The sequence below is a fragment of the Clavelina lepadiformis genome, chromosome 4 (assembly GCF_947623445.1).
Source record: "Clavelina lepadiformis chromosome 4, kaClaLepa1.1, whole genome shotgun sequence".
Lineage (NCBI taxonomy): Eukaryota > Metazoa > Chordata > Ascidiacea > Aplousobranchia > Clavelinidae > Clavelina > Clavelina lepadiformis.
The window spans coordinates 23758555-23771938 of NC_135243.1; the positions used below are offsets into that span (position 1 = coordinate 23758555).

At 40.6% G+C, this 13384-nt stretch overlaps 2 protein-coding genes across 2 annotated transcripts; one reads left to right on the forward strand and one right to left on the reverse strand.

The window, feature by feature from the left end:
• The first annotated feature begins 857 nt into the window (after positions 1–857).
• Positions 858–6293, forward strand: LOC143452002 (72 kDa type IV collagenase-like). The gene is made up of 14 exons (XM_076952802.1): positions 858–1351; positions 1428–1524; positions 1622–1745; positions 2540–2685; positions 2809–2943; positions 3019–3192; positions 3389–3562; positions 3839–4103; positions 4171–4301; positions 4489–4646; positions 4946–5087; positions 5218–5389; positions 5448–5557; positions 5694–6293. The coding sequence occupies exons 1-14, from the start codon at positions 905–907 to the stop codon at positions 5858–5860; spliced, it is 2442 nt and encodes an 813-aa protein (XP_076808917.1). The 5' UTR covers positions 858–904; the 3' UTR covers positions 5861–6293.
• Positions 6294–6824: 531 nt separating this feature from the next.
• Positions 6825–11951, reverse strand: LOC143451930 (uncharacterized). The gene is made up of 13 exons (XM_076952716.1): positions 11697–11951; positions 11391–11538; positions 9589–9770; positions 9326–9473; positions 9194–9257; positions 8823–8985; positions 8568–8728; positions 8335–8506; positions 8161–8234; positions 7915–8098; positions 7691–7798; positions 7509–7611; positions 6825–7448 (listed from the first exon to the last, which is right to left on the reverse strand). Exons 1-13 carry the CDS (start codon positions 11922–11924, stop codon positions 7300–7302), a joined length of 1884 nt encoding a protein of 627 aa, XP_076808831.1. The 5' UTR covers positions 11925–11951; the 3' UTR covers positions 6825–7299.
• Positions 11952–13384: the final 1433 nt, after the last annotated feature.

The following is a 13384-nucleotide window of genomic DNA, read 5'->3' on the forward strand; positions in this document are numbered from 1 at the left end:
TTCTTGGGCGATGAAAACCAGCAACATATCATCACTTGTTGTATTCCCTCCTTCTAATTCGTCATCGCCAGAATATCCCCTAATATGACCCTGTTACATTATTACGTCACGATGATTAGTTTACCCGTTCTAGGCATCACGTGACATTTACAACCTGTCATTTAAATTTTGCGGAAGACAATTTAGTGAGAATTTTCCTTTCAATGTAATCGTCATAAACCATCAATTGTGAGCAAACAAAAGTTGCATTGTGACGTTGTGAAGAAAAGAACTTCTCGCGCTATTTGACACCAAAAAATTGTGTCGGTCAAAGGTCACGTAGCGTTGGCTCGTGAAAGCAAAACCACGAACTAAGAAATGAAAAAAGCGTCGGTTATTATGAACAAATAAAAGCAACTCGCTAACGCAGAACCAGGAATAAGGCGATGCTCTGAGAATAGCGAACACGACCGCGAGAAGCGCAGACCGCAGATAGATCGCTACGGTGTCGACATCGGCACAAATAAACGCTGCGATTGCTTTTGGTGGCATTTATGTTCTGCTTGGTCAGTGATGCGTGATATTAAATGAAATTCTAGAATGTTGCAACTTGAAATTACCTCATTGTTGAAAGTGAACTGACTCATTATGATGTATTTCAACGAAGGGAAGTTCAAGAAAGTATATTTCCAGGCTGCAATTATGATGTAACAATTGGTTTCCTGGCAACGCAGGACACGCAAGTGTAAAAGGGTCTTATTTAAAGTGAGCTTTGTGTTAAGTCTGCCGAATACGTTCAAGTGAGGTGAGGGCGATGTGTTGAAAGTTTCTTGAGAAATATAACATCAGCGCGATTTTAACAATCTCCTTTATTTCAGATTTTATAGGCTTTGTTACGTCATAATAGCATTTAAGCATTGCAGCCATGAGATACCTGGTTGCCGTGTTGTCGCTTCTTCTTCTTTTCGAGATCTTCGACGCTGCTCCGTCGTCACGTCGTCTGCGAAAACGATATCGTCCCAGGGGCAGGTACCGAAAGTCGGACTTCCGAAACCAGGGCCCTGCCAACCCCACCCATCTCGTCGGACCCGATGGAGAAAGTTTCTACCGGGGGTTGGACTTGAACCAAGAACCGGGGGCGCTCATCAGCCCCTCCGGAGGGTCACCGGGGTCACCGGTGCCAAGTTACATCCGCACCCAAAGGTCCCAGGTTGCAGGAGACTTCGGGCACAACCCTGTACCCCCTGGAAGTGTCCCTCCGGGCTCGATTATATCAATAGGTTCAAACATTCCACCGGACCCTAATCTGGAACCCCAAATCGCGGAAGGAATCGAACAAATGGACATGGACGAGCGAGAAGCGATCGCGTTGGTGAGTCATTATTCTTATTCTTTATTTGTTTTAAAAAAGGGGGGTGGCGGATATTATTCCAAGTATTTTCCCGCAGGAGTTTTTCGTACGAGCCAATTACACACCCCAAGGTTTGAGCAGCAAAAAGAGCATGGTCCGTCTGATGCAAAGGAACTACGGACTCCCACAAACAGGTAAAACGTAATTGAACTTGTACGAACTCGCTACTGAGACGTCAAAGCGGTGACGCTTCAGTGAATCATGTATTGTGACGTCACAATGTATTTACAGGCGAACTTGATGAAAAAACGGTTTCGATGATGATGGCACCCCGTTGTGGTTATCCTGACCCCCCAGCCAACTATCAGACTTTCCCCAACCGACCCCGATGGAACAAGAACCCTGTCACTTACAAGTGGGTCAAATTAAGCGTTTGGGTCAAGTATTAGCCCCCACTTACAAACTTAACGAGTAAACATGCCAAGGTGTGCGATTGTTTTCGAAGGAAACTTCTATTCGATTCATCGCGCCGTCGTGATTCAACGCGCGATTCACTCGCTAACAATCACGTGCTCTACATGATCGCGTCACTTCCGTCGATTGACGCGATGGTATTCTAAGAGCTTTGATAAAAAAGTAACGAAAACCTGAATGTAAAAATCGCGACTCGGGATTTTTTGAAAGCGGTTTCCGGTGCCTTCAGCGTGTACAGGTGGGGAAATCCCGGTAACTTTTTGACTGAGTGGGTAACAATAGATTCGATGCCGTTAAACAATCTGGTTTGTTGACAAGCGTTTACTTTTCTTGCAACTCGCCAAAATGGTAACCAAAATTCTTCGCGAAGAGTTTCTAACGCACAGTGAAACCAGCGACTAATATATAATCAATTGACCACTTATCAGCCGCTTTTTATGAAGGAAAACCGTTCTCTAAGTTACTATTATATTATTATCATCCTTAAAAGAACATGATCGCTCATCTATCGTTACAGTGAAGCTTGAGCAAGACGAGCGTGTTGGCGAGCATTTTACCTTATTTTCTATTGTAAGGAACCACGCAACCTGAAAGAATTGCGATAAAAACTCTGCATAATGTATTTCCAACGCCAAATCAAACCAACAACCACTTAAAAGCTTTTTATGAAGGAAATCCATCAGAACTCAACAGCATTTTATCCAGTGTTTTAATCAATATTTTTTCTCTTGGCAGGTTTACAGGATATACTCCTGATATGAGCCCCTGTCAGGTACGAAACGCCCTCAAGCGGGCGTTCAGAGTGTGGGAAGAGGTGACCCCTTTGGACTTTGTCGAAAGCGAAAGCGATGATGCTGACATCATAATCTACTTCGGATATCGTGAGTGGACCGATGGTTTACATCTACTGAGAAAAAACTTCAGTTTTTTGGAAAAAAACAAGATTTTGTGTTATAATTTTACTGAAAATCTCCACTTTAATTTGCGCAATTTTCCGTGGGCAGAACGTCACGGGGACGATTATCCTTTCGACGACAAGAATGGACTTCTCGCTCACGCCTTCACCGCCGGTACCCAACCAATTTCGGGGGACACCCACTTTGACGAAGCTGAGTTTTGGACCCTTGGCAACGGGCGAGGTGTGATGTAATAAAGGCATTTATGATTTAATAAGAAAACTTACACGTGCGATAACGAAATTATAAATTGTGCAGTGACGGAAACCTACTACGGCACCGCAAACGGCGCTTCCTGCTACTTTCCGTTCATCTTTGAAAACGAGGAGTACACAACGTGCACAGCCGCTGGTAGATCGGATGGACTGGAGTGGTGCTCCACCACGCGGAACTATGATCAAGACGGAGAATGGGGATTCTGTTCGCAAGAAAGTAAGACGTCTACAATTTCAACATAAAAAAGGAACTATACAGGAATAATTTGCCTTTGCCTTTAAATTGATGAGCGTGAGCCATTCAGAACCAATCATCAACACAACCAACTAAGCTACAGGCTAAAAAGATGTGTTTGCAACGATATAGAAGCAATCATAAGCGAATGAAAATTTAAAACCCAGTTCTTCTGCAGCACTCTTCACGTACGGTGGCAACGCGGATGGTGACCCATGCAAGTTCCCGTTCATATTTCAAGGAAAGTCGTACGACACGTGCACGTTGGAGGGGCGGTCGGATGGATATCGTTGGTGCGCGACCACTTCTAGCTTCGATGACGACACGCGGTGGGGGTTCTGTCCGGACAGAGGTGATTGTTTTCAAACAATTTAACAAACAGCAATCAGCATTTGGAAGCACAAAATCATGACTCAACATCAATCGATTGCAAACACCTGTAATTGCAACGTTTGAGAATGACGCAATGTCTTGATGCAAAGTATTGACGTAATATCGTTTTTGGTCCTGCAGTAAGTTTTCATTCGATTAACTACGACAACTTGCAATTTGACCCCCATATACAACAGCGTAACGTCTCGATTGCAGAATTGACGTCATAAACCTGAGCTCGTAAATCTTTCCCCAGCTCACGGCACGTACGGCGGGAACTCAAACGGGGCATCCTGCGCGTTCCCATTCATCTTCAACGGAGACACCTACAGCGACTGCACAGTGGTGGGAAGAAGTGATTATCTTCCCTGGTGCTCAACCACCGCAGATTACGACCGAGATCAAAAGTTCGGTTTTTGCCAGGACTCCGGCTACAGCATCTTTCTTGTGGCCGCCCACGAATTCGGTCACGCGATTGGTCTCGACCATTCCAATTTTCAGAGCGCTCTCATGTACCCCATGTAGGTTTTCCTCACAATTTTACCGAGCTATTGTTACCAACAATATGACATGTGTTACGTCATAAAGGTATCAAAAATTCGAGAACTTTCGTCTTCCGGAAGATGACAGGCGAGGAGCTCAGGACCTCTATCCGGAGGAAAGAACAACTCCGCTGCGACCGCTAGTGTTGGAAACTTGTGGCGGTGACTTGAGGACTGGTGAGTCGTTGAGTAGCGGTTTATTATGTATAAGTTAAATTGTAAAGCACGTTGTTAGTGGAAGTGGAGCAAATAAATTCAAAGTTTCTCAGTGTTTTAAGTATTGAGTTCAACACAAAGCGGTTATTAACTAATGACAAGCTGAGATAGAAGTCAAACACTAATGTTAATAACTATTTTTCCACAGATACAACAATAACAACAACATCAACAACAATATCATCATCAACAACAACAACAACAAAGAACAACAACAACAATAATCCAGACCCAAGTGGTGGTATTTGTGATGAAGGACCAATTGATGGCTTGCTTTCCTTTGGAACTGAAATCTTTCTGTTCAAGGTAACATTTCTCTGTCTGTACATTCAATAGTAAAAGACAATTCGAGTTAAAATAATAGACTGGGCACTTTTCAAGCCTTGCTTATTCGGTCGCTTGCTTCACTACAGAATAAAAATCAGGGATTCTTAAATTAAGTTAACATCAACTTTTCTTAGCAACTGTCAGCTTCATCCCAATAACATCCACTACAGAGCGCGCTTGAAACGGAAGCTTTGAATAAAGCTCATCATTCGTTTGTTACGTTTCACCAACTACGCAACCTGCCTATAATATTCTGAAAATATATTTTAACTTTGCAGGGAAGAGAATTTTGGCGGATGTTTGACCATGACGGAGACAAACGCGGTCCTTACGTCATCAGAGAACAGTGGCCGGGATTACCCAGCACCATCGACAGCGTCTATAGAAAACCAGCAGATGACGCACTTGTCTTTTTTAAAGGTATTTTTCACCACTCCAAGACAATACTAAGTACTGCACTTCATACAAAGAGGTCAGTCTTGCACACAGACTAACGTATCTTCACATCATTAAGTCCATAATACTCAATTAATTTCGATTTACTTTGAAGGCACCCGCTATTGGATCTACGACGGTTTCCAACTAAGGGCGGGGTATCCAAAGAAGGTGACCAGCCTGGGGCTGCCAAAAGATGGTGAATTTAAAGTAGACGCCTCCCTCAATTGGTACCGATCCAAGGACAGAAAGCGGACCTACTTTTTCGTCGGCAAGAAATATTACAGGTGAGGTTGATTGTTACGCGTTTGCTTCTACTGTGACGTAACAAATTTGATGTTCCAGGTTTAATGAGCCAAAGAACAAAATGGACAACAAATATCCCAAGTCAAGCTCAGCATGGAGAAGCGTTCCTTCAAGCCTTGAAGCTGCAATGGAAGACCCGACAAGCAAAAGTAAGTCATAATAGAGCTTAGTTACGTCATAATGATAACAACATTGACTAAACCCGCACCTATAGGTTACAAGCTTTATATCTTATCAAAACCGAGTATAAACATCATAATACTAAGGTTATGACGTCATTTTCAGGACAGTCCCTCTTTGTGAAAGACAACATCGTTCACGTCCTCCACAATTACAAGGTTGAGGTCATTGATAGGATTCCACTGCGGGTGTGGCTTGGATGCGAGGAGAGGGGCGCTAACCCTGTTCCTATTGTTGCAAGTCGACGAACAAAGGACAGGAAGATCCCCTAAACATCATCGACAACAAATAAACATGAAGCTTTTATGAACCGGTTGTTGTTTTCTGCAAGATTGTAAAATGGTGATTGAGTTAAAATCTAGTGGAATAATTTTATTTATTCTGAAAATGTGAATTGGTTTGTACGTCCGCTCGCAATTTATTCGCAAAACTTGCATTTTGTGGAAATTATGCGCAATTTTTAGCGAAATTCAAAGTCAGTTGACTTATTTTGTTACATTTTATTCTTTGATCTGAACACATTTTTATTTAACCCAGACTAGTGTGTTGTGACGTCATATTTACTAACGTCAGACATCACTATTACTTTACTGCTAGGTTATTTTTACGTCATAATCATTTCTATTGAAACTTAAATAGTTGTAAATATTTCTTCATTTGTTTATTACGGCTGCCAAGGAAAATAAAAGTTTTGCATCGTTAAAAGGCGAAGTGGTTTAACGTTTTTAGTTAACAAGAAGAATTAGGTTTAGACGACGGTCAGATCGGTGCTTTTGTAATTGCTCTATATGAAGAACCATTTTCTTCAACGCCTCGTCTGCTGGGTCAGAGCATCCAACATGACTGAGCAATGTCTTCGTACAAAAATGACAAAGGTCCAGTGTCTGCAAGCAAGAGGTGATGACGAAGTTGATCGAAGTCATGCCTCAACGGTTAGCCGCAGTATGTTGCCGATCGATGTTTTCCACTTTCAGTCGTTGAGAAAAAGAGAAAATGAAAGACGAAGAAGAAGAGCACGTAGAAGAAGCTTTTTCAATGTCTTCAATTTTCTGCTCAAAAGCGTTTCTGCGTGGTCAGTCAGCGTCAAATACTTTTCAGTGAACACAGAATTCAGCAAGTGGCCTATCCATGAGCTTGTTCGCATTTTGCTTGAAATGAGAAGATCCTCTTTCTTACCGTCGAACTGCATCAACCAAAACACATTGTATTCACCACAAACCTGGTTTCCAGGGAAAGTCCAGATGTTAAGTAGTTTTCATATTCACATATTTTTTTATAGTGTGACGTTGTACGATTAATAAATACAAGTTTATGATATATCTATCTAATTATCCTTTATCCAACCAAACACATTCACATCTATTCAATGACAAATATAAATAAATAATCAACATAATATAACGACGTAATCAATGACAAATACATGCAGTACAAGACACAGAGTCAATGAGCCTCTAGTGACGTTTATTGAGCTACGTCCGCGAGTCTAAAAGTTCCTTACGTTAGTCAAGAGTTAACGACAAAAGCAAGATTCAAAACCAAGCACAGGAATTTACACGGACAGGAAGTAGGGTTCAAAGGTTATCACGTAACAATGCTTAAGTTGTGTTAAAACGTGTAAGTTTAATAAATGCTAGATGTCGCTTACTAGTTACTATTTTTTTCTAAGACACACAACAATACAACACGGTTCTAGTTTGTTTCAGCTTTTTCAAATGAGACGTTGGAAGCCATCTTTGCTCTTCCCATCTTTCTTGCTCCACACAAACAAGCATCCAACTACGATGACGAAAGCAGCGATGACGTAAACCAAGAATGTCCAATCGTCACCCATGGCTACAACTTCGTATTTCTCCACACCTGACATGATGAATGACGTCAGTATGACGATAAAGAAACGTGAAAGCGCTTTCATTTTACCTTGACACGTCTTTCCATCTTCCACAAGAAATCTGTCGTCATAACACATGCATATGACGTCATCGTTTCGCATTTCACACACGTCACTGCAGCCACCGTTTGACTGCAAAAAGTAACAAAGATAAGTTGAAAATCTTCCTCAAATATGTTGTACAAGTCAAATACGTCACGTGAGATGTTACCTCTTCACAACTCTTCTTCTTGCTCTTGCTGATGAAGATGGGTCCGGATGCAACAAGGAGCGAATCAGATGAAGACACGTCACGTTTCCTCTTCTTGGCACAGTTTGGCTGATTGCGACATGAAAATTAAAAACTTCATAAACGAACACAATTTGGTTTAGGAACTTACAAATAAAAGTAAAACAAATTTCAAAGATCCATCATCAGGAATGACCACTGCTCACCGCCGTTGGACATGTAGAGTCAGCATCCTCGTGACATATGGTGACGCGACAATAAACGTAGATCGCTCCTTCTTCGTTCCCTGACCACACAAAGGACTTGAAATTGAAACCCGCATATTCGTCCAGGTAGTTCCGGTCAATTTCGATTGCGTCATCAGATTCAAATGGGTTATCAACTGGGCAACTTTTAAATAAAAAAATTGTTAATATGTAACAAGCATCATTATTGCATGATAACTAGATCACCTTTCTTCAATGATGTCATATCTTGTTTCCTCGTTTTCAGGGTCTTTACTTGGTGTCGCCCAACATTCCTTTAACTGAATCAAAAATATTATCATAAAATGACGTCATCATCGACGTATGGCAACATCTTACGGAAAATAAGTGCCAGTAATTTTGGTGCACATCGTTTCAAACCTGAACATGCAGAGCTTCGTCAGGTGTACTCAGTTCCACTTTTGTGTAGACGAGATCCGGAACCTTGACCACAGCTCCCGCATCCAGTTTATCAGAATAAGATTGATTTTTGGTGAAGTACATTTCAACTCCGAATCTTCCTTCTTGTTCAACAGAATCCAGCGCCACTTTCCTGTTGAAAGTTGTTCAATGCAACGAGCGTCAACATGTTGCAACAGACGTCGAACACTCACTTGATCTCGGGAACAATCGCTCCAGCTTCAAGCAGTTCTGTTCTGTTGTACTCGCACGTCAGGTTGAGGCATCCATCAACGTAGCGCTGGATCGGTGCAGATTCGTTCAATTTGGAAAGACATCGAAGTGGAAAATGCGCTTTGAGGACGCCGTTTGTGACCTAAGTATTACGTCACAATAAAATTTTAGTATTACGAACGTCTAACGTCTAAATATTACGAATCGACTTAAGTTATAGATAATTTAGCAAAAACCTCTAAGATGGAGCATTGCGACAAAATTAGGTTGAAATTCGGTTCCCTCCCGTTTGCAATACACTCGGGGTCAACTGAGTTCACATCGTCGACCGGAATAGCACTGATTATGACATAATCATCTTCGCTTCCGCACAAGTCATTCACAGTTTGGTTTGACAAGCTAAAGAAAGCACCAGAAACGTAACTATGTCGTCACAACTCGTAAATTAACCAGAAACCAATCGTAGAAACGTTGTTTTATAAATTAATCAGAAGTAACAGCTTTGATGTAGATGGTTTAAAACTATTCTTAATGGACATTAAATCATGCAGACATGCAATGCAATACATGCAATAGACATGCAATAGACAATAAGCGTCAATCATACCTGATATTGACTTGTCCTTGGTCGCTACAAATCAATTCTGGAACTGTGAGCGGCAGCGAAAAATCTTAGAAGCGAAAAACTGAGGGAGTTTATTGCTGTTAAAATCACATTTTATTGAAAATAATAACTTACCTGCTTCTAAAGTTATTCGGAACCCTGCGCGTGCCACGCTGTCATCCGAGACAAATTGTATTTTTATTTTTTTCCCCGTGATGCTGAATCGATCTGGAGGAGTCGATGTCCGAATAAAAACCAATTCAGTCCCGTCATCTGCTATGATCTGTTCGCGTGTTGGAAAAGAATAAGCGAGTCATTGCGCTATTTTATAGAGACCCTGTGCAATATGTTTATTACGTTCATGTGAGGTAACAATCTATATTGTGTGTTTTTCTCACAAAAATTGGATCCCATCGGATGAAAAACGTTGAATGAAAGGAAACGTTGTAGGTGGTAATTCGGCTGCTCTCTATCACCGCCTCCTGGATATAATCATTTGGATAACTTGTATTAAGGAAACCCGGTGTCTGCACTTGAATGATTGGTTGGTCCTGAAAACGTTCCGATGCTATGCTTGATGCTGTCGTTAGCAAAAATATCAAAGTGAAAACAATTGGTAAGTATAACACATTGCAAAGTATCTGTTCGTAGTTTACTGGTTACGTAATTCCAGAATTCGCTAGTGTGTTTGCAGAGAGTTACACACATTCCTGAACCAAAACTGAAAAGGCGAAGCTAAAAGTTTCTTGAAAGAAAGAAAACAAACAAAAAATGCTTCTCTAAATCAGCTGCAAGCAAGCTCAGCTATACGACAGATTACGCGCGCGTGCAAATTCCTGCAGCTCATTCATTATTACAACCGGGAAACAGCGGCTTAAATGACGACAGATAATGTGCCAAAATATCTGCTATTGTACTTGTTTATATTACCTGGGTTTTCGTTCTCTCGAGCTTTGGTTTTTTCTGCTTGGTTGTTTTTTAAGTTTTTGTCGTACATTGATTTCTTTTACGCGCGGTTCTGTTATTTTGTGGATTTTTATTTAATTTGCCGCTTTGTACATCGATACGGTTGAACACATAACTGCTACGTGTCTTTTCCTGATTGGTGACCTGCAGGCATTGTTGCGTAATAGAATTTTTGTTTGATGCTGAGCATGGATCGAAAGGGCATTCCAGACGTACGGGCCCAGAGTAAGGACCTTCGTTCTTGTTGTGTTGCCCGGGTCCGCTCTAAAGACGCTTAAACCTTCACTTTGCTGCTTGTGACATCACAAGTATGTTTTTGACTTCTCTTACATGTTTCAATCGACCAGTTATGCATTATAATACAAACGAGCCGCTGTTATTCTACGCACTTTGTTTGGAGTGGATCGTAAAAACGGTAAAGGAACACCTGGAAGACGAATTCTTAAGGGTAACACATTCTATAGGTGACGCATTGATAGCTGCTGGTACTAGATAGGCTGGAAGTAGTAAAGCGTAACAACGTAACAACGTAACAACGTAACAACGTAATAAAAACAAGACGTAACAACGTAATAAAAACAAGAAAACCTAACACCGTAAGATCGTAACAACGGTAAAAGAGCGCCTGGCAGAAGAATTCAGTAACAACAGTTTCAAATACTATGCTGCGTTTGAGATAAAAGTGTGACTAAAACGTAGCACTTTAGAGTACATTCTATAGGCGACCCATTGACAGCTACTGCAATAGATAGGACGCATCGTCACAACGTGGGGATTAGTGCGCCAGTCAATTTGGACAAGATTTTTACGGAAAACTGCTCGATTAAAATGAAAATCAGCAATTTGAGTGTCAAGTCCACAAAAATAAAGTTAAGGAAGAAACAAGGTGACCGCACATCTACTTGCAGTTACAGTGAAAACCTCCAAAGATAATTCGATGTAAGCGCAACACGCTGGTCACGCTGGCGAACATTTATCCAACGTAATTAACAAAAGAAAATGCTGACAAAGTTATATGAATCAATATTCTCAAAAACCGATAGAAAGACGGCCAAAAATGATGGCAAAAACTTAATTGGGTTAACTGAATGAGAAGTTGCAAAAAACGGTCTATTTACTATAATTCATTGATTTTTGTTAAACAGAGAAAGCATTAAAAAAACCACTTACAAATACTCCAACGCAACGTATGCAACATACAGTACGTCTTGGCCTACACAAAAAATCGACCAACCTGTAACAAATCTAATATCTGGATTTGACCCATACCCTACGCACTGGACGAATGCATCTGTAGAATTTACAAATATTTCGATATATCCCACCAAAGATCCTCCTATTGTGCCCAGCTCTTGGGCTGACGTAGATGTTCCGTCATAAAACTACAAAATATGACGCAATTAAACAAATTGTGTGAGAAAATCTTCTTCTAATGTAAACGTAAACTGAATAAAATGTTATTGACAAGTGTAATTTAAGTTGCAGATATCTATATTATACATTATACAAGTTTTAACAACTCAAGTTTTACTTAAATCACCTTGCATTGAAACCCTGTGGCAATGGATGTGAAAGAAAACTTGTCCAGAAAAGAAACTGTACTTCCATTTATATTCCTGGTAACAGTGATGTTGAGCACAGCGCAGCTAGATGGCATGTCAACCTTATAATGTGATCGAATGAGATGTACTGACAATGAACATGACTGTGCAGCCACTTCAGCTCCCAGCAATCCAACAAGAACAAAAAATATGAAACCGACAAACATTTTACTCGCGTCTGGTTCTCTCGCCTGATACAACTGAAACGATAAAGATCTTTTGCGATTATACACACAATGGAGCGGATATGGTATGATGCGTCATATAAGAAACAAACACGGCTTTCTGCATAAAGGAAGTATTAGGAACAATACAATACAAATGAGGTAATTAAACGATTGTTGTTAACACCTGTTACATAATTTCTGCTCCGCTGGTTAAGGGGGCGGAAGGGGGGGGGGTTATGATAAATACAATTTGGAAACCAAATCGCTCACCCTGACGTTTGGCAACAAATGCTTCATCTCTTTAACCGAACTGGGAGACGTGGCAAAAGATCGCGAACTGTTCAAGGATCTTCTGGAGCTGCCTCCCCCACGACTCTCCTGAGATGAAGAAGTGAGTTTCGCAAAGAGAGACAGAGTGAGAGACAGAGAGAGAGAGAGAGAGAGAGAGAGAGAGAGAGAGAGAAATGATCACAATTGAGTTAACCCTGAAACCCTGTGGGTCAAACTTTGTTGCATAACAACATAAAGAAAATGAATTGTTCAAGTTTGTATTTTGTTTTTCAGAAAACAAGGTTTTAATAAAAACTATCACCAACGGTTGCAGTTAAATCAAGATTGGTTTCATGTTTATATTTACATGAATTATAGGAATATGTCTTGGACTTAAGCCATTTTCTTTCTTCTGGCAGAATGCGAAGGCTTACATAGTGGAATTAATTGTGCATTGAAGTATTGAACATAATTGTACACATAGGTGTATGATTAGTTTAGTTTAATTTTTACGGATCAAGCTGCATGGAAAAAACTTCACATTTAAATCTTGTACAAACGTACGGATGAAGAATGTTTGGCGAAACGAAAAGTTCACTGATAAATGATGCCACGCACATTTCGTAAAATTCTTGCCTGGAAAATATTCATCGTACGCAAGTTACACGACGTGCCGCACTGTGTAAAGATTAGCAGAGGCATGGACGAAGTTGGATAATGATAATACGCAACATCACAAAGAGAAATATGAAATATTTGAAAACGCTGGCTATAGATCGGTATAATCGATAATTTCCATTAAAATGGTTTAAACCCATTTCTAAAAGTTTGTTTGTGATGATTTAATTCTTTAGCCAAACGAGCTTTACAGATATTGCATTCATAATCGCCTTTGCATTTTCGTAAGAGTTTAAAGCGTGCAGTTCGATTTAAGTCTATAAAAAGACGGTCAAATTGTAAAAAGTGTTTCATAAAAGATGATTTTTGTAATGAATCTAAGCAGATTTGAAATCTTTAGTGAAAGTGTGGTGCAGTGTCTTTCGGTGTAAGCACAGTGCCATATCGTCATCATCAGCACATCACGTTCGACGGAAGGTCTTCTGCAACTTGTTGGTGTCAGCTGACCTGACATTTACGCCTTTAGAAGGTCTTCTGCAACTTGCTGGTGTCAGCTGACCTGATATTTACAT